Source organism: Genypterus blacodes, unplaced genomic scaffold (genome assembly GCF_046128005.1).
Source record: "Genypterus blacodes isolate CSIRO-AG114 ecotype Tasmania unplaced genomic scaffold, CSIRO-AGI_Gbla_v1 ptg000053l_1, whole genome shotgun sequence".
Classification (NCBI taxonomy): domain Eukaryota; kingdom Metazoa; phylum Chordata; class Actinopteri; order Ophidiiformes; family Ophidiidae; genus Genypterus; species Genypterus blacodes.
Window position 1 is genome coordinate 5,893,977 of NW_027466865.1, and position 27,289 is coordinate 5,921,265.

Sequence of the window (27,289 nt, forward strand, 5' to 3'; positions counted from 1 at the left end):
AAATAGAAGACGTTGTGGGGGCTATATTATCTAATGTACCATTTCTTCCGAATTGATTCTAAAGTCTACTGGTTGCTGAAACACTGTACTGTGACGAAAAATAAAAAGAAACGAAATTACAACACCATCCTCACGCTTCCGCTCGATACTTCCTGCTTCCGTTAGCGTGTAGCTCAGCATGTCGTTGAGAATGTTTACGTTGAGTTGTGCTACTGCACGTACTTGCTGTTATGACGTGGGGCCGAGATGTATTTACCCGTTAACTACCGGAGGATACTCTGTAGCAAACGGATTGAATTTCCAAAGAAAACGGGGCCATCGACTACCGAGTCCCGTTAAAAGCGTCCTACGTCTGTCCAGCTCACACACTCACAATCCAAAGGTGAGATAAAGGCCACAAAATTGAAAAAGTACAGCAAATAATCCGATTAACCAACAGCAATTTCACAAGACTTTGTTCCTTCATTTCAAGGTACCGAAGGTTGCAACATGGGAGCCGGTACCAGAGGAGCAGCTCCCCCCGGTAAGGTCACAGAGTCTGGGTCAATGTCGTGACAGTTCAGCCTTACAGAAGGTTGACTGAATAGTTTTGACACGTTAAGGAGGCAACCAAAAGCGTAATTATTTGAAAGTAATGCAAAGTAGAGATGCTCAATCCCCACAATTTCAAGTAGTATAGAAAGATGGTGAATGTAGTGCAACCTAAAATAGTTGATGATAGTGATATATGATATGACCGAGAGAAGGAGGTGCTAACTATGCACATTCCACAAAACAAATTAGATACTTTATTCGATCAGATTTTATTTAAACTGCCGGTCCACTTTCTTTGGCCTTACGGGGACTCGAACCGGCGACCCTCCGGTTGCGAGCTGAATATCCAAATATAAATATTTAAAACACATCATATTAATATTAAGAATAATATATTTGTAACACTGTACAATGTAATACAATAACAAAAGATGGATCACTATTTAGTACGCAGCGACTATCAACATGCGGCTGCTTGTAACTTATGCTAGCCAAACTTGTATGAACTACAAAGTACTTAATTGATAAATTTAAACCAGAGCGACCATTTTGCGATAAAACGTCATGTCAAATCACAAAGACATGCATGAAATATTACCAGCCACACGGCATATGACAATGGAATGACGTCAGGAATCAACATGGGTCTCAGGATAACAAACACGTACAATCAATATGCTAGTTTGACACTGAAAAATGTCCGTCTTGTTTTAGGCTTCTAAATATGTTTTTTTAGGACTAAACCACACATAAGCTAAACCCAGACAGTTAACCAAGGTTATAAAAGTATACCACATGAAAATTTACAAAGTATGAACATTTACAAACTCGCGTGTGAGAATGTCACCTACCTTAGTGCGCATTCTCCATTGCTCTGTAGGTTAATTGACAAACTAGTACTAGTGTTATATACTGCTGCTGTGCCAATAGGGGACAGAGTAGCCCTACTTTTGCATTAATTTAACTAAGTAATAGTAAACTCTGTTACACACATAGTAACATATATCTAAGTACAGATCTCAATAAGTCACAGGCTGTAACATCTCACAGAAAAGAAGAGTTCACCATCTAGAGCTTCATTGAGACCGTTGGGAGACTGACTCTGAAACTGAAATACATACAGAGCTAACTGATGATGACATGGAGGTCCCAGAGGCAATCTATGTAAATATGCATTGATTATGTAGTTGCTTGATAGGCTGTATGCTTAACTTCAGATGATGTCATCCTTTTTAGCTGACGAAGCTTTATGGGACAGCCCTAAATGAGTCATGATGTTTTTCTGTTTTTTTTCTTGGGTGGGGCTCATATTTCTCAATTGAAGCTCTGATTTAGTTTTTTCACCAGTGATGTTTTGTCAGTTGCAGGTTCAACATTTTTGTACAAATAATGAAAAGAAAAACGATGTAAACTGCAAGTTATACTGTATGCCCTTACAGTTAACCTGGGTATTGTGTGGATCACTGTTATGAGGATTTCTGGGGGGTTTATACTTACATTTATTTCATCTTTCATCAAAGTCCACATGTAATTTTTGAGTGTCAGGATCAGTCGGTTAAACGTGTGAGGACACTGAGCACTGTGTGTTTGGCAGACAGTTTCACGTGGATAATTATTATTTAACCATTGTTATTTTATTATCATGAGTGATTTATGTCACATTTTATTGACCTGTTGTGTAGCGATGTTCTACTTAAATAAAATCAAAGTTAAACATTACAAAGTGTCACCTCCACTTTCATTGGACTTGGATCTCATTTCAGGCCTGTTGGGGGTTTGTTAATGCCTTTAGCATTGCATGTTCAACTAGTTTACATATGGTACCTTCATTCATATGTTTGTTTACAATGATGATGAAGAGCTCATAAGTGTTATGACTCCACTCCCTTCTTAGTTTCATTTTTTAGCCAGAGACTCCAGTTAGTTTCACATCAAACAATCACCACAGCTGTCACAAGCAGAACAAGTGAGAGACTGCCAAGATGGAAGCAGTGTTTGACCTGGTGTGTGTGTGTGTGTGTGTGTGTGTGTGTGTGTGTGTGTGTGTGTGTGTGTGTGTGTGTGTGTGTGTGTGTGTGTGTGTGTATATGTGTGTGTGTGTCAAGGCCAAATTCATGGCTCATCAGAACAAAGCATGAGAGCTGATATTAAAATGGAAGTAGATAATGGTTTATGGATACCTTGTTGTTGAAATAGTTCAGCAGCCTCCCCACACAACCCAATTGCTTTCATTTCTTCCTAAACAGAAAGATGATGTAATCCTTTTTAGCTGACAAGGTTTTATGGACAGCCCTCAGAAGGGAGGGGTATAAAGATAATATCGCCTCCAGCATTACTGGCAGGCGTGTGTCATAAGAGATTATGTTGAAATGTGCATATTGTTACTGCATGCTGTGTTGGGCTCTGGGCTAATCAGCCAACCCTTATGTTAATTCATCTGTAGGTAAAGCTCAAAAACAAATGAACATGCTTATTGTTAGATCAGCACTTCTGTTCGCAAAGGTGAAATCATCATGATCACAACACAATTTCTGGTAATTACCAGACCATGACCATATATAGATTTAGTCCTTTCAGATATTACTTGTTTATGGACGTGTCACACTTAAGATCTATCTAAAAGTCTACTGGCACCATCTTGCCTCATTGTTTTTATTCTAGCCTGCCCAAATCCCTGCTGACCTGGTGGACAAACTGGAGCGACTGGCCTTGGTCGACTTCCGCACCAAAGAGGGACTGACCTGTTTGGAAAAAGCTATACGGTTTGCGGATCAGCTTCACGTTGTCGACGCGTCTGGGGTTGAACCTATGGATTCCGTACTGGAGGACAGGTAAGCATATTGTGTTGTGTTAGTTGTGTGTTGGATACTGCTGATTTTCAGTGAGGTTGTATGTGTTCCGTGTGCATCCAGGGCGTTGCACCTCAGGGACGATGCAGCCACAGAAGGGGACTGCGCAGAAGAACTGCTTCGCCTCTCCAAAAACACAGTTGAGGAATACTTTGTGGCACCTCCAGGTAAGCTATAATCAAGATCTGTGTCGATAGAGTTTACATTCCTTGTTTGCACAGTTCATGTAGTTGACTTACTCGCCCTGTGGTACTATCAGGTCACAACAAAGACCTTTGAAATGCCAGCTGAGCTACAAGATCAAGGGGAGATAAATATTGGGTTGGTGTTTTGTTTGCAGGCGTGACAAATAGATCTTAATGGTTTTGTTTTGTTACCGCAGGAAATATTCCACTGCCAAAGAGGGAAGAGAGGGCCGCCATGCTGAGACACTCAGAATTATGATGCTTTCTGCTTTGGTCTTTCTGGTATTATTGTTTCGCAGGTTCCACTTGTTAGTACAAATAATATAAAGTAAAGCTGTTTAGACTGCAGGTTATGTGCCTCTGCGATTGCCTGGTTATTGTGTTGATCACTGATGTATTATTGTATTTGTTTATTTAATTTTGCATTAAAGTTCACATGAAATGTTTGAGTTTCAGTCTCAGTTCATTGGCAGAGTGATGACACTGAGCAGTGGGTGTGAACCATCATCATAAAATCCATATTGGTTTGTTTACACCACTTTTAGTGTCAGGATAGTTTCACCAAGCACCCCCCCTGCTTATGGTGTATGGAAACCTCATATGTCTTAGGATCACAGCATCTGCCAAATGACTAATATTTAAAACCAGGGGTCAGATTATCTATAGCAACTTAAATGCTGTCAAAAGCATTTTATACAGGCCAGTGTATAAAACTGTGAGACATGTGCTGGATTGACGTGTTGACGATGAGCTGTAATCTTTCAGACAAATAAGTAAACAAACGCCTCTTTTGAAACTTCACCCATGGGAAAGCACCAGTTCTAGATTTTTCGGCAGAGTCAGGAAGGCAGAATAGAAACGGAAACTCGGTGGATAATGGAAAACGAAACTTAAGCTGATATAAAGCCAGCAGACAGCCTGTGGTGCGCAGAGCTGAAAAAATCATGACTAGGTAAGACGCGCTCAACTTTACACCGCCGACTGAACACTCGTCCAGCTTTTAAACAACAATATTCTCGAACCATGTTGGATAAATGTTTCTCAATTGAAAAAGATGTTGGTGTGAAAGGGTAGGAAGGATAAAAATGTTCGAAAATGACTTATGACGTAATTCATGCTATTCATGTAATGCTCGGCACACCAAATATGCATTTTACGCTGGGGTGTTATATTGTTAAAGTTGAATATAAATTGTCGAACTGTGGAAATAATGCCGCCCTGTTTTTGCTCAGCATTTGGATAATTAATGATAGTGTAGAATGGACAGATGCTATGAGCCCCAAAACAAACAGTAGGTTTCTTGTTGTTTTGTTATTTGTTTTGTGGTTTTCGGTCTTTTTTTGAACATTACTGAATGTTCAAAAACCATAACGTTTATATATGGTGTCTGTTTTTATCACTGAAATAAATAAATACATTTTGTGTTTTCCTAGAAATACTGCAATGGATATCACCGTAACTATACTAAGCGGGACCTGCATCACCCTGCGGGTGCAACCACAAGACACTGTGGCCAGCCTGAAGAAACTCATCAGGCAAAGTATGGGGATTGAACCCGAGCAACAAAATCTAAGCGTCGATAACGGCCAGAGGAGAACTCTCAACGAGGATTCAAAACCTCTGAGTTTCTACGGTCTGCATAACGGTTCCACCGTGTTTCTGGTGGTGACCGCCGTGACCAAGCCCGCTGTCGTCCAGGTGTTCCTAAAAACCGAAAAGGGGGAGACGCACACGTATGACGTCACACTCGACATGGGCGTGACCGAGTTTAAGAAGCAGGTGGCGGAGAGAGAGAGGGTCGCTATGCAGTTCATGCTGGTGCATGAAAGCAAACAGATGCAGGATGGAAAGAGACTGTGTGATTACGATGTAAGAGCACACAGCACCATCGTCATGACCTTCCGCCTGAGAGGAGGCTGAGGACTCATCGATCACCATTCACTTTTAACAATCTATTTTTTTATTATAAAAATATTAAGTGTATTTATAAAGAACATTGCTTCACATTTGTCATTCAACAGTTTTTTCTGATTTAAGTCTGTTAAAATCTGTGTCAACAAATGGTAGTAAGTTTCATTCCTCTTTAATTTGATGCTGGGACCATTGTGTAACATTTTACCTTTAAGAAAGTGAAATCACGCTAAAAAATCAATGCTTCTAAGTTAGACTTTTTTGGCATGTTTCATCACCATGTTAACAGAAAAAAATAAAGTCATTGATGTGAAAGCGCACGTCTCTTCCTGTTTCCTGTTCATTCAAATAGGAGTTAGAGCCTTTAGTACAAGTAAGCTTAAAACCACAAGTACATAAACAGATTAATTATATTTTAAAGACATCTTACATTATTAGATTCAATGTTCCATTTCACAATAATTATGTTCAGTTATTACAACAACAGTCATACCATGGTACAATGGCTTGAACTCATGATGTGGACTTGTGCAGATTAAGGGCTGGCACAGTGCAGGGACTTGGTGTCTTATCTCAGTTTCCTTATAAGCATTCTGGAGCCACAGTGAAGGTTTGTTTTGTTTTTGGGGAAACTTCATTTCCTCACTGATGCAAGGTAAGCGTACCAAAACAAGGCAACCATGTTGGCAAAGAGCACTCTGAACTGAAAGCAAAAACAGAAGAGAACATACAGGAAAACAAATCTTTGGCCAGTGGTTTCATTATCCGCTTCATCATTTGTGTGATGGCACCTTGTTGGTGACATACATACCTGGACAGGCACAAAGTTGATGTTGATGAACTGGAAGGGAGTCCAAACTTTCCAATTCATTTTCAAGGCAGTCCAGTAACTTTTTCTCATTTTATTTTCAAAGTCTCCCCACCCTTTGACCTGAAAATAGGTTGGAATGAACTGATATTTACAAGTACTTTACCCTCTCATCCTTATGTTTTGGTTTAATGAGATTTCCCTCAAATTGCCAGATATATTCATCAATCCATAACACATGAAGATAATGGACCACAGTAAATATACAGCAGGTTAGAATGTTTGGTAAGTGAAGTCTGAGAAGAGATGACCCACCTCTAGGAGGTTCATGATGAAGAAGAAGATCAGCAGAAAGCCTGGGGCGAAAATAAGCCGGTCCAACAGCAGTCGCTTGATTATACAGTATGGGTCTTTGCTGGGTATCCATGCCTCCATCAGTTGATAAAAGTAATGGCTCACCGGCCCAGTAATAAGAAGGCTAAAACAGGAAACAAGAAGCAATATAATCAAACATATACTGGCTATTTCTTTATTGATCAACTTAAAGGTCTTAGTTACAGTGTGGTAGGAGGGGTCAGTACACACATAGAACTCCATTATAATTGGATGAGTCATATATGTATGTACAGTATATCACACATAGGGACAGCGTTGATATAGCATTGTGGTTGAGATATGAGGGTTGATTGATAAGTTCTGGGTCTACTATAGACACATCTGTTGGTTGAGCCCTGAAATATTAAAAGCCAAACATGTACAGCGGCCAAGGCAGCAACTGGTCAACGCAGATGGACAAGAGCAGACCTCTGGATCCGTAACAGACGATCACTTGGATCAAATATTGGCGATTGCGTGTCCTTCACCCATTATAAGTAGTTCAACATGTCCTGTGTTGTGGTATTTGGGATTGTAATCATCAGCTCACCCGTAAATGGCATATCGTGCAGGTTCAGCCGCGTTCATTTCCTTGACCTGATCTCCATTTTTGGCCTTCCATTTCGCTTCCAAACCTGAGATGGAATATTTCCTAAAGCTGAGAGGGTGCCACTGAAAAATGCCAAGAACCCGCACAGCTTTCACAACACTTGTCATGTGCATTGATAATAACAAAGGAAGTTTATAAAGCTACATCATGTCATGTTCAACATTCTTCTTCAGGCCAGCAATAAGGACTTCAAGTAGAGAGAGGTCACACTTAAGTTTATTAAGCAATAGAGGTTAAAGTTGCGATGCAGAGTATTTGACTCAGCTGAGGTCTCATGGTCTCAGCTGACGTCTCATTTGCTTCAATGGTCCACAGACTGCACCCAGTTAGCTGTCTACATTTCCACAACATGAGCCCAAACCTTGGATTTCCATACAACATATACTGTTCAATGTATGTGTGTCTTTGTCGTGTTGGTTTCTGGTTGGTGCACAGGCGAGTTCACGCCTCTCGGCAGACGATTCCTCTTCTCACATCCTGTGCATTACGGATAGTATAGAAGTTGTGCATATTCCTATTTTGGCGATGGTTTGCTAGTGGTGGTCTTCTCTTTTGTGTGGCAATGTACCCTTTTGTGTGTTATACATTTCCTTGGTGGGAGCTTATTATTGAGCTTCCTGTTGTAAGAATTTCTGTTTGCTGTTGAACGTATGTTTTCCTAGAATCTCTCCATCTCTGTGATGGCCGGCTTCCCACTTATTTGGGAGCCCACTTGAGGCCTTTACAATAACACAATTCTTTTCCACCAGGTCACAGCCACCTAGTTACTGTGAATTCCACTTTACCAACCACATCCTCTGTTGATCAAATGCATAAGAGTAAGTATAGAGCTAAACACAATGATAGGAGACTTTGAAGACCAATGTTTTGACTTTCTTAGTCTCATAGTTTACACATAGACAAATCTTAATGAGTGGATGGATCATAGAGCTATAATAAAGCCTGGTCACCAAACAAAAGCAAAACATTCAAAGGGGCTGAAACACGCGCGTTAATCTGTTTTGTGACTATAATCAAATCTGACTTCACTGTAGATGTTAGATGTTGTTGAGCATATCCGAGTGGTTGAGCGCATACAGACCTGGTTACGGACTTTGTCAGGATGGGATATTTCTTTAAAAGTAGCAGATAGTGCTGCAATAAGCGGAAGTGGATCAGGGCCTCGCGCACTGATAAACTCTGAACTGGCATCTTTACTTCTTCGACGTTAACTACACATTACCACGGAAAAACGAAGAGAGGAAAGTAAAGTAGCTCCGCAGAAACACTTCTTGCTTTTTTACTCAGGCCAGTGTCTCAAACTGTGAGACATGTGCTGGATCGACGTGTTGACGATCAGCTGTGATCTGCCTGACAAATAAGTAAACAAATCACCTGTTGACATAACGCTGCGCCACGCCTGTTTTGAAACGTCACGCGTGGGAAAGACCCAGAACGTTCGCGATTTTTCGGCAGTCATGAAGGGAGAATAGAAACAGAAACTCGGTGGATAATGGAAAACGAAAGTAAAGAACAGCTGATATAAATCCAGCAGAGACGAGCCTGTGGAGCGCAGAGCTGCAAACACTCATCACAAGGTAAGACGCGCTCAACTTAACACCTCTGACTGAACGCTCGTCTAGCTTTTGAACCTCAATATTCTCGAACAATGTTGGATAAATATTTCTCAATTTAAAAATATTTCTGTGGAAAAAGGATAGAAGGATAAAAATGTTCGAAAATGACATAAAACGGGATTTATGCTAATCGTGTTATGCTCGGCACACTAAATATATACATTTTACGCGGGTTCTTCTTTTTGTATATTGTTCAAGTTGTATGTAAATTGTCGACGAAATTGTGGAAATAATGCTATCCTGTTTTTGCTCAGCGTTTAGATAATGATAGGACAGGTGCTATGAGCCTGTGCCTTTATTCTCACATTAGGTTCATTCTGGGGTTTTTGTTGTTGTTTTGTTATTTGTTTTGGGGTGTTACTGAATTACTGAATGTTCAAAAACCATAACGTTTTATATATGATGTCTGTTTTTATCACTGAAATAAATAAATACATTTTGTGTTTTCCTAGAAATACCACAATGGATATCATCGTAACTATGCTTAACGGGACCTGCCGCACCTTGCGGGTGCAACCACAAGACACTGTGGCCAGCCTGAAGAAACTCATCAGGCAAAGTTTGGGGATTGAACCCGAGCAACAAAATCTAAGCGTCGATAACGGCCAGAGGAGAACTCTCAACGAGGATTCAAAACCTCTGAGTTTCTACGGTCTGCATAACGTTTCCACCGTGTTTCTGGTGGTGACCGCCGTGACCAAGCCTGCTGTCGTCCAGGTGTTCCTAAAAACCGAAAAGGGGGAGACGCACACGTATGACGTCACACTCGACATGGGCGTGACCGAGTTTAAGAAGCAGGTGGCGGAGAGAGAGAGGGTCGCTATGCAGTTCATGCTGGTGCATGGAAGCAAACAGATGCAGGATGGAAAGAGACTGTGTGATTACGATGTAAGAGCACACAGCACCATCCTCATGACCTTCCGCCTGAGAGTAGGCTGAGGACTCATCGATCACCATTCACTTTTAACAATCTATTTTTTTATTATAAAAAATATTAAGTGTATTTATGAAGAAAATTGCTTCACATTTGTCATTCAACAGTTTTTTCTGATTTAAGTCTGTTAAAATCTGTATCAACAAATAGTTGTAAGTTTCATTCCTCTTTAATTTGATGCTGGGACCATTGTGTAACATTTTACCTTTAAGAAAGTGAAATCACGTTAAAAAATCAATGCTTCTAAGTTATCTTTGGTGATTGCATCGACAGCAAGTTAGACTTTTTTGGCATGTTTCACAACCATGTTAACAGAAAAAAAATAAAGTCATTCATGTGAAAGCACACGTCTCTTCCTGTTTCCTGTTCATTCAAATAGGAGTTAGAGCCTTTAGTACAAGTAAGCTTAAAACCACAAGTACATTAACAGATTATATTATATATTAAAGACATCTTACATTATTAGATTCAATGTTCCATCTCACAATAATTATGCTCCATTATTACAACAACAGTCATACCATGGTACAATGGCTTGAACTCATGATGTGGACTTGTGCAGATTAAGGGCTGGCACAGTGCAGGGACTTGGTGTCTTATCTCAGTTTCCTTATAAGCATTCTGGAGCCACAGTGAAGGTTTGTTTTGTTTTTGGGGAAACTTCATTTCCTCACTGATGCAAGGTAAGCGTACCAAAACAAGGCAACCATGTTGGCAAAGAGCACTCTGAACTGAAAGCAAAAACAGAAGAGAACATACAGGAAAACAAATCTTTGGCCAGTGGTTTCATTATCCGCTTCATCATTTGTGTGATGGCACCTTGTTGGTGACATACATACCTGGACAGGCACAAAGTTGATGTTGATGAACTGGAAGGGAGTCCAAACTTTCCAATTCATTTTCAAGGCAGTCCAGTAACTTTTTCTCATTTTATTTTCAAAGTCTCCCCACCCTTTGACATGAAAATAGGTTGGAATGAACTGATATTTACAAGTACTTTACCCTCTCATCCTTATGTTTTGGTTTGATGAGATTTCCCTCAAATTGCCAGATATATTCATCAATCCATAACACATGAAGATAATGGACCACAGTAAATATACAGCAGGTTAGAATGTTTGGTAAGTGAAGTCTGAGAAGAGATGACCCACCTCTAGGAGGTTCATGATGAAGAAGAAGATCAGCAGAAAGCCTGGGGCAAAAATAAGCCGGTCCAACAGCAGTCGCTTGATTATACAGTATGGGTCTTTGCTGGGTATCCATGCCTCCATCAGTTGATAGAAGTAATGGCTCACCGGCCCAGTAATAAGAAGGCTAAAACAGGAAACAAGAAGCATTATAATCAAACATATACTGGCTATTTCTTTATTGATCAACTTAAAGGTCTTAGTTACAGTGTGGTAGGAGGGGTCAGTACACACATAGAACTTCATTATAATTGGATGAGTCATATCTGTATGTACAGTATATCACACATAGGAACAGCGTTGATATAGCATTATGGTTGAGATATGAGGGTTGATTGATAAGTTCTGGGTCTACTGTAGACACAGCTGCTGGTTGAGCCCTGAAATATTAAAAGCCAAACATGTACAGAGGCCAAGGCAGCAACTGGTCAACGCAAATGGACAAGAGCAGAACTCTGGATCCGTAAGTAGGTAGTTCAACATGTCCTGTGTTGTGGTATTTGGGATTATAATCATCAGCTCACCCGTAAATGGCATAACATTTCCACAACATGAGCCTTGAACCTTGGATTTCCATACAATATATACTGTTCAATGTATGTGTGTTGGTTTCTGGTTGGTGCACAGGCGAGTTCACGCCTCGCGGCACACGATTCCTCTTCTCACACCCTGTGCATTACAGATAGTATAGAAGTGGTGCATCTTCCCATATTTGGCGATGGTTTGCCAGTGGTGGTCTTCTCTTTTGTGTGGCAATGTACCCTTTTGTCAGTTACACATTTCCTTGGTTGGAGCTTGCTATTGAGCTTCCTGTTGTAATAATTTCTGTTTGCTGTTGAACATGTGTTTTCCTAGTATCTCTCCTACTCTGTGACGGCAGGCTTCCCACTTATTTGGAAGCCCACTTGAGGCCTTTACAATAACACAGTACTTTTCCACCAGGTCACAGACGCCTAGTTACTGTGAGATCCAATTTACCAACCACACTTTCTATTGATTAAATGCATAAGAGAAAGTATTAAGCTAAATATGTTTCTTTCTGCTATGCTACTGATACACAATGATATGAAACTTCCAAGACCCATGTTTTGACTTTCTAAGTAGCATAGTTTACAGACGGATGCTGATTGGCTGAAGCCAGAGTGACAAGAGACCAGAGCTCAGGCAGCTACTGTCAACAAATGGCCATAGTGAATAGTCAAAGCCAACACAATACTGCAAAGGTTTGTTTAATGGAGTTAATGTTAAGCAGTTGATCCACATCAGAATCTGTGCATAACATAATCATGAAACTACCAAAATGTTAGAGTCTATAAGCAGATACATGGATCATAGAGCTATAATAAAGCCTGGTCACCAAACAAATGCAAAACATTCAAAGGGGCTGAAACACGCGCGTTAATCTGTTCGGTGACCATAATCAAATCTGACTTCACTGTAGATGTTGTTGAGCATATCCGAGTGGATGAGCGCATACAGACCTGGTTACGGACTTTGTCAGGATGGGATATTTCTTTAAAAGTAGCAGATAGTGCTGCAGTAAGCGGAAGTGGATGGGCGCCTCGCGCACTGGTAAACTCTGCACGGGCATCTTTACTTCTTCGACGTTAACTACACATTACCACGGACAAACAAGGAGAGGAAGAAGGCCAGGGGCAAGTAAAAAAGTAGCTCCGCAGAAACACTTCCTGCTACTTTATGCAGGCCAGTGTCTCAAACTGTGAGACATGTGCTGGATTGACGTGTTGACGATGAGCTGTCTGACTGTCTGCAAGACAAATAGGTAAACAAATCACCTGCTAACATAATGCTTCGCCACGCCTCTTTTGAAACGTCACGCGTGGGAAAGAACCATAACGTTCGAGATTTTTCGGCAGAGTCATGAAGGGAGAATAGAAACGGAAACTCGGTGGACAATGGAAAACGAAACTTAAGCTGATATAAAGCCAGCAGAGACGAGCCTGTGGAGCGCAGAGCTGCAAACACTCATCACAAGGTAAGACGCGCTCAACTTTACAACTCTGACTGAACGCTCGTCAGGCTTTTAAACATCAATATTCTTGAAAAATGTTGGATAATATGTTTCTCAATCTAAAAACATGTTGGCGGAAAAGGGTTAGAAGGATAAAAATGTTCGAAAATGACTTAAGACGTAATTCATACTAATCATGTAATGCTCGGCACACCAAATATATGCATTTTACGCGGGGGGGGTTTTATATTGTTAAAGATGTATGTAATTTGTCGAGCTGTGAAAATAATGCCGCCCTGTTTTTGCTCAGCATTTTGGATAATTAATGATAGTGTAGAATAGACAGGTGCTATGAGCCAAACCCAACCCCAACATTAGGTTTGTTTTGGGGGGGGTTCTTGTTGTTTTGTTCTGTTTTGTGGTTTTCGGTCTTTTTTTGCTTACTTTATTGTGTTACTTAATTACTGAATGTTCAAAAACCATAACGTTTTATATATGATGTTTGTTTTTATCACTGAAATAAATAAATACATTTTGTGTTTTCCTAGAAACACTACAATGGATATCACCGTAACTATGCTAAACGGGACCTGCCGCACCTTGCGGGTGCAACCACAACACACTGTGGCCACCCTGAAGAAACTCATCAGGCAGAGTTTGGGGTTTGAACCCGAGCAACAAACTCTGCTCGTCGATAACGGCCAGAGGAGAACTCTCAACGAGGATTCAAAACCTCTGAGTTTCTACGGTCTGCATAACGGTTCCACCGTGTCTCTGCTGGTGACCACCGTGACCAAGCCCGCTGTCGTCCAGGTGTTCGTTAAAAACGCAAAGGGGGAGACGAGCACGTATGACGTCCCACTCGACATGGGCGTGACCGAGTTTAAGAAGCAGGTGGCGGAGAGACAGAGGGTCGCCGCTATGCAGATCGTGCTGGTGAATAAAGACGAAGAGATGCAGGATGGAAAGAGACTGTGTGATCACGATGTAAGAGCACACAGCATCATCGTCATGACCTTCCGCCTGAGAGGAGGCTGAGGACTCATCGATCACCATTCACTTTTAACAATCTATTTTTTTATTATAAAAATATGAAGTGTATTTATAAAGAACATTGCTTCACATTTGTCATTCAACAGTTTTTTCTGATTTAAGTCTGTTAAATGTGTCAACAAATGGTAGTAAGTTTCATTCCTCTTTAATTTGATGCTGGGACCATTGTGTAACATTTTACCTTTAAGAAAGTGAAATCACGTTAAAAAATCAATGCTTCTAAGTTATCTTTGGTAATTGCTCAGAGAACAAGTTAGACTTTTTTGGCATGTTTCACAACCATGTTAACAGAAAAAAAATAAAGTCATTCATGTGAAAGCACACGTCTCTTCCTGTTTCCTGTTCATTCAAATAGGAGTTAGAGCCTTTAGTACAAGTAAGCTTAAAACCACAAGTACATTAACAGATTATATTATATTTTAAAGACATCTTACATTATTAGATTCAATGTTCCATTTCACAATAATTATGTTCCATTATTACAACAACAGTCATACCATGGTACAATGGCTTGAACTCATGATGTGGACTTGTGCAGATTAAGGGCTGGCACAGTGCAGGGACTTGGTGTCTTATCTCAGTTTCCTTATAAGCATTCTGGAGCCACAGTGAAGGTTTGTTTTGTTTTTGGGGAAACTTCATTTCCTCACTGATGCAAGGTAAGCGTACCAAAACAAGGCAACCATGTTGGCAAAGAGCACTCTGAACTGAAAGCAAAAACAGAAGAGAACATACAGGAAAACAAATCTTTGGCCAGTGGTTTCATTATCCACTTCATCATTTGTGTGATGGCACCTTGTTGGTGATATACATACCTGGACAGGCACAAAGTTGATGTTGATGAAGTGGAAGGGAGTCCAAACTTTCCAATTCATTTTCAAGGCAGTCCAGTAACTTTTTCTCATTTTATTTTCAAAGTCTCCCCACCCTTTGACCTGAAAATAGGTTGGAATGAACTGATATTTACAAGTACTTTACCCTCTCATCCTTATGTTTTGGTTTAATGAGATTTCCCTCAAATTGCCAGATATATTCATCAATCCATAACACATGAAGATAATGGACCACAGTAAATATACAGCAGGTTAGAATGTTTGGTAAGTGAAGTCTGAGAAGAGATGACCCACCTCTAGGAGGTTCATGATGAAGAAGAAGATCAGCAGAAAGCCTGGGGCGAAAATAAGCCGGTCCAACAGCAGCCGCTTGATTATACAGTATGGGTCTTTGCTGGGTATCCATGCCTCCATCAGTTGATAAAAGTAATGGCTCACCGGCCCAGTAATAAGAAGGCTAAAACAGGAAACAAGAAGCAATATAATCAAACATATACTGGCTATTTCTTTATTGATCAACTTAAAGGTCTTAGTTACAGTGTGGTAGGAGGGGTCAGTACACACATAGAACTTCATTATAATTGGATGAGTCATATTTGTATGTACAGTATATCACACATAGGGACAGCGTTGATATAGCATTGTGGTTGAGATATGAGGGTTGATTGATAAGTTCTGGGTCTACTATAGACACATCTGTTGGTTGAGCCCTGAAATATTCAAAGCCAAACATGTACAGCGGCCAAGGCAGCAACTGGTCAACGCAGATGGACAAGAGCAGACCTCTGGATCCGTAACAGACGATCACTTGGATCAAATATTGGCGATTGCTTGTCCTTCACCCATTATAAGTAGTTCAACATGTCCTGTGTTGTGGTATTTGGGATTGTAATCATCAGCTCACCCGTAAATGGCATATCGTGCAGGTTCAGCCGCGTTCATTTCCTTGACCTGATCTCCATTTTTGGCCTTCCATTTCGCTTCCAAACCTGAGATGGAATATTTCCTAAAGCTGAGAGGGTGCCACTGAAAAATGCCAAGAACCCGCACAGCTTTCACAACACTTGTCATGTGCATTGATAATAACAAGGGAAGTTTATAAAGCTACATCATGTCATGTTCAACATTCTTCTTCAGGCCAGCAATAAGGACTTCAAGAAGGGAGAGGTCACACTTAAGTTTATAAAGCAATAGAGGTTAAAGTTGCGATGCAGAGTATTTGACTCAGCTGAGGTCTCATGGTCTCAGCTGACGTCTCATGTGCTTCAATGGTCCACAGACTGCACCCAGTTAGCTGTCTACATTTCCACAACATGAGCCCAAACCTTGGATTTCCATACAACATATACTGTTCAATGTATGTGTGTCTTCGTCGTGTTGGTTTCTGGTTGGTGCACAGGCGAGTTCACGCCTCTCGACAGACGATTCCTCTTCTCACATCCTGTGCATTACGGATAGTATAGAAGTTGTGCATCTTCCTATTTTGGCGATGGTTTGCCAGTGGTGGTCTTCTCTTTTGTGTGGCAATGTACCCTTTTGTGTGTTATACATTTCCTTGGTGGGAGCTTATTATTGAGCTTCCTGTTGTAAGAATTTCTGTTTGCTGTTGAACGTATGTTTTCCTAGAATCTCTCCATCTCTGTGATGGCCGGCTTCCCACTTATTTGGAAGCCCACTTGAGGCTCTACAATAACACAATTCTTTTCCACCAGGTCACAGCCACCTAGTTACTGTGAGATCCACTTTACCAACCACATCTTCTGTTGATCAAATGCATAAGAGTAAGTATAGAGCTAAAAACAATGATAGGAGACTTTGAAGACAAATGTTTTGACTTTCTTAGTCTCATAGTTTACACATAGACAAATCTTAATGAGTGGATGGATCATAGAGCTATAATAAAGCCTGGTCACCAAACAAAAGCAAAACATTCAAAGGGGCTGAAACACGCGCGTTAATCTGTTTTGTGACTATAATCAAATCTGACTTCACTGTAGATGTTAGATGTTGTTGAGCATATCCGAGTGGTTGAGCGCATACAGACCTGGTTACGGACTTTGTCAGGATGGGATATTTCTTTAAAAGTAGCAGATAGTGCTGCAATAAGCGGAAGTGGATCAGGGCCTCGCGCACTGATAAACTCTGAACGGGCATCTTTACTTCTTCGACGTTAACTACACATTACCACAGAAAAACGAAGAGAGGAAAGTAAAGTAGCTCCGCAGAAACACTTCTTGCTTTTTTACTCAGGCCAGTGTCTCAAACTGTGAGACATGTGCTGGATCGACGTGTTGACGATCAGCTGTGATCTGCCTGACAAATAAGTAAACAAATCACCTGTTGACATAATGCTGCGCCACGCCTGTTTTGAAACGTCACGCGTGGGAAAGACCCAGAACGTTCGCGATTTTTCGGCAGTCATGAAGGGAGAATAGAAACAGAAACTCGTGGATAATGGAAAACGAAAGTAAAGAACAGCTGATATAAATCCAGCAGAGACGAGCCTGTGGAGCGCAGAGCTGCAAACACTCATCACAAGGTAAGACGCGCTCAACTTAACACCTCTGACTGAACGCTCGTCTAGCTTTTGAACCTCAATATTCTCGAACAATGTTGGATAAATATTTCTCAATTTAAAAATATTTCTGTGGAAAAAGGATAGAAGGATAAAAATGTTCGAAATGACATAAAACGGGATTTATGCTAATCGTGTTATGCTCGGCACACTAAATATATACATTTTACGCGGGTTCTTCTTTTTGTATATTGTTCAAGTTGTATGTAAATTGTCGACGAAATTGTGGAAATAATGCTATCCTGTTTTTGCTCAGCGTTTAGATAATGATAGGACAGGTGCTATGAGCCTGTGCCTTTATTCTCACATTAGGTTCGTTCTGGGGTTTTTGTTGTTGTTTTGTTATTTGTTTTGGGGTGTTACTGAATTACTGAATGTTCAAAAACCATAACGTTTTATATATGATGTCTGTTTTTATCACTGAAATAAATAAATACATTTTGTGTTTTCCTAGAAATACCACAATGGATATCATCGTAACTATGCTTAACGGGACCTGCCGCACCTTGCGGGTGCAACCACAAGACACTGTGGCCAGCCTGAAGAAACTCATCAGGCAAAGTTTGGGGTTTGAACCCGAGCAACAAAATCTAAGCGTCGATAACGGCCAGAGGAGAACTCTCAACGAGGATTCAAAACCTCTGAGTTTCTACGGTCTGCATAACGGTTCCACCGTGTTTCTGGTGGTGACCGCCGTGACCAAGCCCGCTGTCGTCCAGGTGTTCCTAAAAACCGAAAAGGGGGAGACGCACACGTATGACGTCACACTCGACATGGGCGTGACCGAGTTTAAGAAGCAGGTGGCGGAGAGAGAGAGGGTCGCTATGCAGTTCATGCTGGTGCATGAAAGCAAACAGATGCAGGATGGAAAGAGACTGTGTGATTACGATGTAAGAGCACACAGCACCATCCTCATGACCTTCCGCCTGAGAGGAGGCTGAGGACTCATCGATCACCATTCACTTTTAACAATCTATTTTTTTATTATAAAAATATCAAGTGTATTTATAAAGAACATTGCTTCACATTTGTCATTCAACAGTTTTTTCTGATTTAAGTCTGTTAAAATCTGTGTCAACAAATGGTAGTAAGTTTCGTTCCTCTTTAATTTGATGCTGGGACCATTGTGTAACATTTTACCTTTAAGAAAGTGAAATCACGTTAAAAAATCAATGCTTCTAAGTTATCTTTGGTGATTGCATCGACAGCAAGTTAGACTTTTTTGGCATGTTTCACAACCATGTAAACAGAAAAAAAATAAAGTCATTCATGTGAAAGCACACGTCTCTTCCTGTTTCCTGTTCATTCAAATAGGAGTTAGAGCCTTTAGTACAAGTAAGCTTAAAACCACAAGTACATTAACAGATTATATTATATATTAAAGACATCTTACATTATTAGATTCAATGTTCCATTTCACAATAATTATGCTCCATTATTACAACAACAGTCATACCATGGTACAATGGCTTGAACTCATGATGTGGACTTGTGCAGATTAAGGGCTGGCACAGTGCAGGGACTTGGTGTCTTATCTCAGTTTCCTTATAAGCATTCTGGAGCCACAGTGAAGGTTTGTGACCACAGTAAATATACAGCAGGTTAGAATGTTTGGTAAGTGAAGTCTGAGAAGAGATGACCCACCTCTAGGAGGTTCATGATGAAGAAGAAGATCAGCAGAAAGCCTGGGGCAAAAATAAGCCGGTCCAACAGCAGTCGCTTGATTATACAGTATGGGTCTTTGCTGGGTATCCATGCCTCCATCAGTTGATAGAAGTAATGGCTCACCGGCCCAGTAATAAGAAGGCTAAAACAGGAAACAAGAAGCAATATAATCAAACATATACTGGCTATTTCTTTATTGATCAACTTAAAGGTCTTAGTTACAGTGTGGTAGGAGGGGTCAGTACACACATAGAACTTCATTATAATTGGATGAGTCATATTTGTATGTACAGTATATCACACATAGGGACAGCGTTGATATAGCATTGTGGTTGAGATATGAGGGTTGATTGATAAGTTCTGGGTCTACTATAGACACATCTGTTGGTTGAGCCCTGAAATATTAAAAGCCAAACATGTACAGCGGCCAAGGCAGCAACTGGTCAACGCAGATGGACAAGAGCAGAACTCTGGATCCGTAACAGACGATCACTTGGATCAAATATTGGCGATTGCGTGTCCTTCACCCATTATAAGTAGTTCAACATGTCCTGTGTTGTGGTATTTGGGATTGTAATCATCAGCTCACCCGTAAATGGCATATCGTGCTGGTTCAGCTGCGTTCATTTCCTTGACCTGATCTCCATTTTTGGCCTTCCATTTCGCTTCCAAACCTGAGATGGAATATTTCCTAAAGCTGAGAGGGTGCCACTGAAAAATGCCAAGAACCCGCACAGCTTTCACAACACTTGTCATGTGCATTGATAATAACAAGGGAAGTTTATAAAGCTACATCATGTCATGTTCAACATTCTTCTTCAGGCCAGCAATAAGGACTTCAAGAAGGGAGAGGTCACACTTAAGTTTATTAAGCAATAGAGGTTAAAGTTGCGATGCAGAGTATTTGACTCAGCTGAGGTCTCATGGTCTCAGACAACTTTATTACAGACATTTGTAAGTTGCTTTGGACAAAAGCCTCTGCCAAATGACAGGGGAGAGAGGAAAATGACAGCAGCAATATACAGCAGCAGCAAATACAACACATAAAAAGAAGTTTGTTTTGGTGTTGTCACAACACAAATATGTCCCTAAAATTTTTACAGACCAGCCATGTTTTTCAGGGTGATGTAGTTCTCTACAGCTGATTCCCACTGCAAAGAGCTCTTACACCACTCTGTGGTTGCAGTTCTCCAAAGAGAGTTTCATGCTCATCCCCAGCAGGAGTTGCTGGCACTGGCATGATGCTGGTGATGTGGTTCAGGGTTTGGGCAGATGCTGGGAAACCACAATTGCTCCCATCAAATCTAGGAGCAAGTACAGAAAAGTGTTCACACTGAGCAACACATCAATTAAGTTTCCTGTTAAGTTTTACTTTCATGGTCATTCCAATTATCTCCAGAGTTTCTTACAGGACAAGGATGCAGAGACCCAAAGACAAGCAATGATCTTAGGTTAAACTAAGTATCAAATATTAGAGAAAGCACTGCACATGAGGGAAAACTTTATTGTGAATCTTAAATTTTATAATCAAAATGTTACAAAATATTTTCAAGTGCATTCAGGTACACACATTTTAGAGCACCACATTATTTCAGTTTTTACGTAATTAATAATAAATAAGGTGACTCCAGGAGGTGAAATTCCCCCCCCATAGACCCGACGATGGCAGTGTCGTCGTTATTAGTAAATTATATAACTTAATCCAAAATACTATCAGGGAAACTCTTTGATACTCACCTTTGAGGTATGTAATACATTGCCTCTGGTTTACCAGATGGGAACCGGGATTGGTGAACAGGACGAATGGTGTGAGTATCCCAGTACAGCTTGTATTCATCCAGCTCTTTCTGCAGGACTCGCAGGAAGCAGTGTCGTACCAACTTTGTGTTTGCAGGGCTGCCATTGAAGAGATGCCTCTCCCTCAAGTCACTGAACAGATCCATCCAAAATTGGCTCCTAGATAGAAAACACAAATTCATCCAGGTCATCATTCTTCAAGAGGTTTAGATTAATGTACAAGTCCACTTACTACTGACTCATGCCTTTTGGAGATTTCACTACAATATACCCTTTCCTTTAAAAAGCACAGCAATATACATTAAACTGAGAAATAATATAAATGCATACAGCAAATACAATAATCCAGGGTCAAGTAAAACATAAATGAATTAAAAGTGACAGAAACCTTTGTTTCCGGAACCAGCTTTCAATCCGCTGGTTGGATGTTGAAGTGCCATACATGTGGCTTTAAGCTCCTGCAAACTCGTCTGCATGCTCTGATCTCATGGTACATTGAATGGCGGCCATTATTCCATTTTCAGTGCCGCAATCTGTGCGGAGCCGCTTTGGAAAAACTCCATGCTCAACTACACAGTTGATGTAGTTTTGAGCAATTACTGAAGGGTCGTTGTTCGTCTTTCCACAATTCAGCCACATAATTTTTCTGGAGAAGCCATCAATGCAGCCACTTATGCCAATTCCAAAAGGTTTTAATTTATTATACCCATCAACGTGCCAGGTTTCGTTTTGTCCCATTGAATGATATGCCCTTCGAACAAATCTACGTCTGCAGCGATTCTCTGTTCCACATGGATCCAGCTCTGCCATTAGGTGCATCGCATCGTCTTGTCTGACGACAAGAGAGTGTTTCCGCTTCAGAATCTGCCACATCGCTCTATACCCTAAAAGCTGGCCTGATCCCTTTAGCTCCTCGGAAATAGCTGCCTGCACAGTAGCAATTGGAGTGTAGTTGATCCTTCTGGTCAGGCTTGCATGTTTTAGTCTTTTTTGTAGATTGCGAAAACTGACTGATATGTTGTGTTTGGTTTTCAGTAAGTCCACTATTATTTCATAACTATGGCCCTCTGTGAAATATTTTTGGATATGTTCATCCACTGGAGTACTAGCTTCAGGACCTGAGGGGTAGGACGGAGGACACTATATTAGAGGCTAAATGATGAACTGCATAATGAACATTTTCAATTTTTACAGAGAGGTGAATAAATGAGATTGTTAAGATTATCATGTGTGGGTGACATGGTAGTTAGTGATTAGAGTTATTGAGGAATCAAGCTATTCAATGCACTCGTTAAAGTTAATTAATTGAAAATGTCTTTCATAGCATAGTGCAAAACACTCAAAATTGTTGCATAGGATTTTTTTACAGGGATCAGTAGCCTACTAGACTAAGAAACTTTCTTAATTTTTCATGTCTTCAAATTCATTGTATTCCACATGCCTCTGTTATGGATTTCACCATATGAAGTGGTATATTCATGACTAACAGACAGTATATTCTCTGAAAAAGCATAGCAATCCATCATGTTTAAGAACCTCATTAACTGTCAGAAAGAAATGTACCTTCATCTTGAAGACTCCTTAGGAACCTGACATTTCTACAGCATGAGCCACAATATACCAGGACGGATGGAAGGTTCACCCCACACAATGGACAAAACATGACCTGGTAAATGACAAAGCAAAAACAGTCAAGTTTAGGATTCAATCTGACATTATGGTCATGGTTCTTTCTCAAAGGTCCCTGGCCACCCCACACAGCTTAAACTTCACATTCATCCACATAACTTCTGTTACCCACGCCTTAGATTATTGTTAGCATGATTATTAATGATACAAACAACAACAACGACAGTAATAAGCTGTCTTCACTGTAGATAGTCACCACAAGACGAGCTCACTCACAGAGTCACAGTCAGATGTTGGTCCAGAAAGTGTGTCTCCAATGCTGCTGAAGCTGTTTGAATCTGAAGCTACTTAAATAAATGAGTGTGATGGCATCACGCTAACAAAACGATGTCATCCAATAACTCAAACTCCAGCTATGATGTCAAACTGACATCTGGCCGGACTCGTTAGTGGTCTCCCCGTGTTAGCCGAAGCTAACAATACACCGGCATTCTCCAGTTCAACTTCAAACCTGGGGTTACCTGGCCTAACCAAATAACACATTAAAAAGTACACGTAGCGACATTAAACACTATCATGTTCACTTACTTTCTAGTTCGTTTTCCTATTCGTAGTTTCTTCTCGTCGTCGTCGTCGCCGTCTTCTTCTCCTCACACAGGTGCATCGGCAAAAACAGTCCCCGGTAACCCACTTCCGTTGTGGCTTTTTTATTTGCATCACCTTTTTTATTTTTGCAGACTTTCTTTTATTTGCAGTAGCGTTTCTTTTTTGCAGACTTTCTTTTATTTGCATCGCCTTTTTTATTTTTGCACCAGCTTTTTAATTTTTGCACACCAGCTTTTTTATTTTTGCAGCGCTTCTATTATTTGCAGCGGTGGCGGTTCTCGGCCACCGTAATCTTTACTTCTTCGACGTTAACTACACATTACCACGGAAAAACGAAGAGAGGAAAGTAAAGTAGCTCCGCAGAAACACTTCTTGCTTTTTTACTCAGGCCAGTGTCTCAAACTGTGAGACATGTGCTGGATCGACATGTTGACGAACAGCTGTGATCTGCCTGACAAATAAGTAAACAAATCACCTGTTGACATAATGCTGCGCCACGCCTGTTTTGAAACGTCACGCGTGGGAAAGACCCAGAACGTTCGCGATTTTTCGGCAGTCATGAAGGGAGAATAGAAACAGAAACTCGTGGATAATGGAAAACAAAAGTAAAGAACAGCTGATATAAATCCAGCAGAGACGAGCCTGTGGAGCGCAGAGCTGCAAACACTCATCACAAGGTAAGACGCGCTCAACTTAACACCTCTGACTGAACGCTCGTCTAGCTTTTGAACCTCAATATTCTCGAACAATGTTGGATAAATATTTCTCAATTTAAAAATATTTCTGTGGAAAAAGGATAGAAGGATAAAAATGTTCGAAAATGACATAAAACGGGATTTATGCTAATCGTGTTATGCTCGGCACACTAAATATATACATTTTACGCGGGTTCTTCTTTTTGTATATTGTTCAAGTTGTATGTAAATTGTCGACGAAATTGTGGAAATAATGCTATCCTGTTTTTGCTCAGCGTTTAGATAATGATAGGACAGGTGCTATGAGCCTGTGCCTTTATTCTCACATTAGGTTCGTTCTGGGGTTTTTGTTGTTGTTTTGTTATTTGTTTTGGGGTGTTACTGAATTATTGAATGTTCAAAAACCATAACGTTTTATATATGATGTCTGTTTTTATCACTGAAATAAATAAATACATTTTGTGTTTTCCTAGAAATACCACAATGGATATCATCGTAACTATGCTAAACGGGACCTGCCGCACCTTGCGGGTGCAACCACAAGACACTGTGGCCAGCCTGAAGAAACTCATCAGGCAAAGTTTGGGGTTTGAACCCGAGCAACAAAATCTAAGCGTCGATAACGGCCAGAGGAGAACTCTCAACGAGGATTCAAAACCTCTGAGTTTCTACGGTCTGCATAACGGTTCCACCGTGTTTCTGGTGGTGACCGCCGTGACCAAGCCCGCTGTCGTCCAGGTGTTCCTAAAAACCGAAAAGGGGGAGACGCACACGTATGACGTCACACTCGACATGGGCGTGACCGAGTTTAAGAAGCAGGTGGCGGAGAGAGAGAGGGTCGCTATGCAGTTCATGCTGGTGCATGAAAGCAAACAGATGCAGGATGGAAAGAGACTGTGTGATTACGATGTAAGAGCACACAGCACCATCGTCATGACCTTCCGCCTGAGAGGAGGCTGAGGACTCATCGATCACCATTCACTTTTAACAATCTATTTTTTTATTATAAAAATATCAAGTGTATTTATAAAGAACATTGCTTCACATTTGTCATTCAACAGTTTTTTCTGATTTAAGTCTGTTAAAATCTGTGTCAACAAATGGTAGTAAGTTTCATTCCTCTTTAATTTGATGCTGGGACCATTGTGTAACATTTTACCTTTAAGAAAGTGAAATCACGTTACAAAATCAATGCTTCTAAGTTATCTTTGGTGATTGCATCGACAGCAAGTTAGACTTTTTTGGCATGTTTCACAACCATGTAAACAGAAAAAAAATAAAGTCATTCATGTGAAAGCGCACGTCTCTTCCTGTTCATTCAAATAGGAGTTAGAGCCTTTAGTACAAGTAAGCTTAAAACCACAAGTACATAAACAGATTAATTATATTTTAAAGACATCTTACATTATTAGATTCAATGTTCCATTTCACAATAATTATGTTCAGTTATTACAACAACAGTCATACAATGGTACTATGGCTTGAACTCATGATGTGGACTTGTGCAGATTAAGGGCTGGCACAGTGCAGGGACTTGGTGTCTTATCTCAGTTTCCTTATAAGCATTCTGGAGCCACAGTGAAGGTTTGTTTTGTTTTTGGGGAAACTTCATTTCCTCACTGATGCAAGGTAAGCGTACCAAAACAAGGCAACCATGTTGGCAAAGAGCACTCTGAACTGAAAGCAAAAACAGAAGAGAACATACAGGAAAACAAATCTTTGGCCAGTGGTTTCATTATCCACTTCATCATTTGTGTGATGGCACCTTGTTGGTGACATACATACCTGGACAGGCACAAAGTTGATGTTGATGAAGTGGAAGGGAGTCCAAACTTTCCAATTCATTTTCAAGGCAGTCCAGTAACTTTTTCTCATTTTATTTTCAAAGTCTCCCCACCCTTTGACCTGAAAATAGGTTGGAATGAACTGATATTTACAAGAACCTTACCCTGAGTCATATCTGTATGTACAGTATATCACACATAGGGACAGCGTTGATATAGCATTATGGTTGAGATATGAGGGTTGATTGATAAGTTCTGGGTCTACTGTAGACACAGCTGCTGGTTGAGCCCTGAAATATTAAAAGCCAAACATGTACAGAGGCCAAGGCAGCAACTGGTCAACGCAAATGGACAAGAGCAGAACTCTGGATCCGTAAGTAGGTAGTTCAACATGTCCTGTGTTGTGGTATTTGGGATTATAATCATCAGCTCACCCGTAAATGGCATAACATTTCCACAACATGAGCCTTGAACCTTGGATTTCCATACAATATATACTGTTCAATGTATGTGTGTTGGTTTCTGGTTGGTGCACAGGCGAGTTCACGCCTCGCGGCACACAATTCCTCTTCTCACACCCTGTGCATTACAGATAGTATAGAAGTGGTGCATCTTCCCATATTTGGCGATGGTTTGCCAGTGGTGGTCTTCTCTTTTGTGTGGCAATGTACCCTTTTGTCAGTTACACATTTCCTTGGTTGGAGCTTGTTATTGAGCTTCCTGTTGTAAGAATTTCTGTTTGCTGTTGAACATGTGTTTTCCTAGTATCTCTCCTACTCTGTGACGGCAGGCTTCCCACTTATTTGGAAGCCCACTTGAGGCCTTTACAATAACACAGTACTTTTCCACCAGGTCACAGCCGCCTAGTTACTGTGAGATCCAATTTACCAACCACACTTTCTATTGATTAAATGCATAAGAGAAAGTATTAAGCTAAATATGTTTCTTTCTGCTATGCTACTGATACACAATGATATGAAACTTCCAAGACCCATGTTTTGACTTTCTAAGTAGCATAGTTTACAGACGGATGCTGATTGGCTGAAGCCAGAGTGACAAGAGACCAGAGCTCAGGCAGCTACTGTCAACACATGGCCATAGTGAATAGTCAAAGCCAACACAATACTGCAAAGGTTTGTTTAATGGAGTTAATGTTAAGCAGTTGATCCACATCAGAATCTGTGCATAACATAATCATGAAACTACCAAAATGTTAGAGTCTATAAGCAGATACATGGATCATAGAGCTATAATAAAGCCTGGTCACCAAACAAATGCAAAACATTCAAAGGGGCTGAAACACGCGCGTTAATCTGTTCGGTGACCATAATCAAATCTGACTTCACTGTAGATGTTGTTGAGCATATCCGAGTGGATGAGCGCATACAGACCTGGTTACGGACTTTGTCAGGATGGGATATTTCTTTAAAAGTAGCAGATAGTGCTGCAGTAAGCGGAAGTGGATGGGCGCCTCGCGCACTGGTAAACTCTGCACGGGCATCTTTACTTCTTCGACGTTAACTACACATTACCACGGACAAACAAGGAGAGGAAGAAGGCCAGGGGCAAGTAAAAAAGTAGCTCCGCAGAAACACTTCCTGCTACTTTATGCAGGCCAGTGTCTCAAACTGTGAGACATGTGCTGGATTGACGTGGTGACGATGAGCTGTC

At 40.7% G+C, this 27,289-nt stretch overlaps 8 protein-coding genes and 1 pseudogene across 9 annotated transcripts; 6 read left to right on the forward strand and 3 right to left on the reverse strand.

The window, feature by feature from the left end:
* Positions 1-30: 30 nt before the first annotated feature.
* Positions 31-4,014, forward strand: gatc (glutamyl-tRNA amidotransferase subunit C). Its single transcript, XM_076151184.1, has 5 exons — positions 31-382; positions 473-523; positions 3,196-3,365; positions 3,447-3,550; positions 3,766-4,014. Exons 1-5 carry the CDS (start codon positions 179-181, stop codon positions 3,825-3,827), a joined length of 591 nt encoding a protein of 196 aa, XP_076007299.1. The 5' UTR covers positions 31-178; the 3' UTR covers positions 3,828-4,014.
* A 400-nt stretch (positions 4,015-4,414) lies between these two features.
* On the forward strand, positions 4,415-10,169 carry LOC143001256 (polyubiquitin-like). Of its 2 annotated transcripts, XM_076150757.1 has the most exons (4): positions 4,415-4,488; positions 8,814-8,849; positions 9,341-9,873; positions 9,976-10,169. In XM_076150757.1, the coding sequence occupies exon 3, from the start codon at positions 9,351-9,353 to the stop codon at positions 9,825-9,827; it is 477 nt and encodes a 158-aa protein (XP_076006872.1). In that variant the 5' UTR covers positions 4,415-4,488; positions 8,814-8,849; positions 9,341-9,350; the 3' UTR covers positions 9,828-9,873; positions 9,976-10,169. The 2 variants fall into 2 exon arrangements, with proteins under 2 accessions (XP_076006872.1, XP_076006870.1); XM_076150755.1 differs by lacking the exon at positions 4,415-4,488 and having other exon boundaries at positions 8,687-8,849.
* Positions 4,970-5,703, forward strand: LOC143001250 (polyubiquitin-like). Its single transcript, XM_076150751.1, has one exon. The coding sequence runs from the start codon at positions 5,012-5,014 to the stop codon at positions 5,486-5,488; it is 477 nt and encodes a 158-aa protein (XP_076006866.1). The 5' UTR covers positions 4,970-5,011; the 3' UTR covers positions 5,489-5,703.
* LOC143001249 (peroxisomal membrane protein 2-like) lies at positions 5,872-8,611 on the reverse strand (annotated as a pseudogene).
* Positions 9,973-12,794, reverse strand: LOC143001258 (peroxisomal membrane protein 2-like). Its single transcript, XM_076150759.1, has 4 exons — positions 12,491-12,794; positions 10,972-11,136; positions 10,662-10,779; positions 9,973-10,553 (listed from the first exon to the last, which is right to left on the reverse strand). Exons 1-4 carry the CDS (start codon positions 12,598-12,600, stop codon positions 10,485-10,487), a joined length of 462 nt encoding a protein of 153 aa, XP_076006874.1. The 5' UTR covers positions 12,601-12,794; the 3' UTR covers positions 9,973-10,484.
* Positions 12,795-12,801: 7 nt separating this feature from the next.
* On the forward strand, positions 12,802-14,352 carry LOC143001254 (ubiquitin-like protein ISG15). Its single transcript, XM_076150753.1, has 3 exons — positions 12,802-13,005; positions 13,530-14,065; positions 14,164-14,352. Exon 2 carries the CDS (start codon positions 13,540-13,542, stop codon positions 14,017-14,019), a length of 480 nt encoding a protein of 159 aa, XP_076006868.1. The 5' UTR covers positions 12,802-13,005; positions 13,530-13,539; the 3' UTR covers positions 14,020-14,065; positions 14,164-14,352.
* LOC143001259 (peroxisomal membrane protein 2-like) lies at positions 14,164-27,265 on the reverse strand. The gene is made up of 6 exons (XM_076150760.1): positions 27,010-27,265; positions 19,780-19,818; positions 15,772-15,855; positions 15,162-15,324; positions 14,850-14,969; positions 14,164-14,741 (listed from the first exon to the last, which is right to left on the reverse strand). The coding sequence occupies exons 1-6, from the start codon at positions 27,117-27,119 to the stop codon at positions 14,673-14,675; spliced, it is 585 nt and encodes a 194-aa protein (XP_076006875.1). The 5' UTR covers positions 27,120-27,265; the 3' UTR covers positions 14,164-14,672.
* On the forward strand, positions 17,306-18,724 carry LOC143001257 (polyubiquitin-like). Its single transcript, XM_076150758.1, has 2 exons — positions 17,306-17,406; positions 17,897-18,724. The coding sequence occupies exon 2, from the start codon at positions 17,907-17,909 to the stop codon at positions 18,381-18,383; it is 477 nt and encodes a 158-aa protein (XP_076006873.1). The 5' UTR covers positions 17,306-17,406; positions 17,897-17,906; the 3' UTR covers positions 18,384-18,724.
* LOC143001255 (polyubiquitin-like) lies at positions 23,661-25,135 on the forward strand. Its single transcript, XM_076150754.1, has 2 exons — positions 23,661-23,816; positions 24,308-25,135. The coding sequence occupies exon 2, from the start codon at positions 24,318-24,320 to the stop codon at positions 24,792-24,794; it is 477 nt and encodes a 158-aa protein (XP_076006869.1). The 5' UTR covers positions 23,661-23,816; positions 24,308-24,317; the 3' UTR covers positions 24,795-25,135.
* Positions 27,266-27,289: the final 24 nt, after the last annotated feature.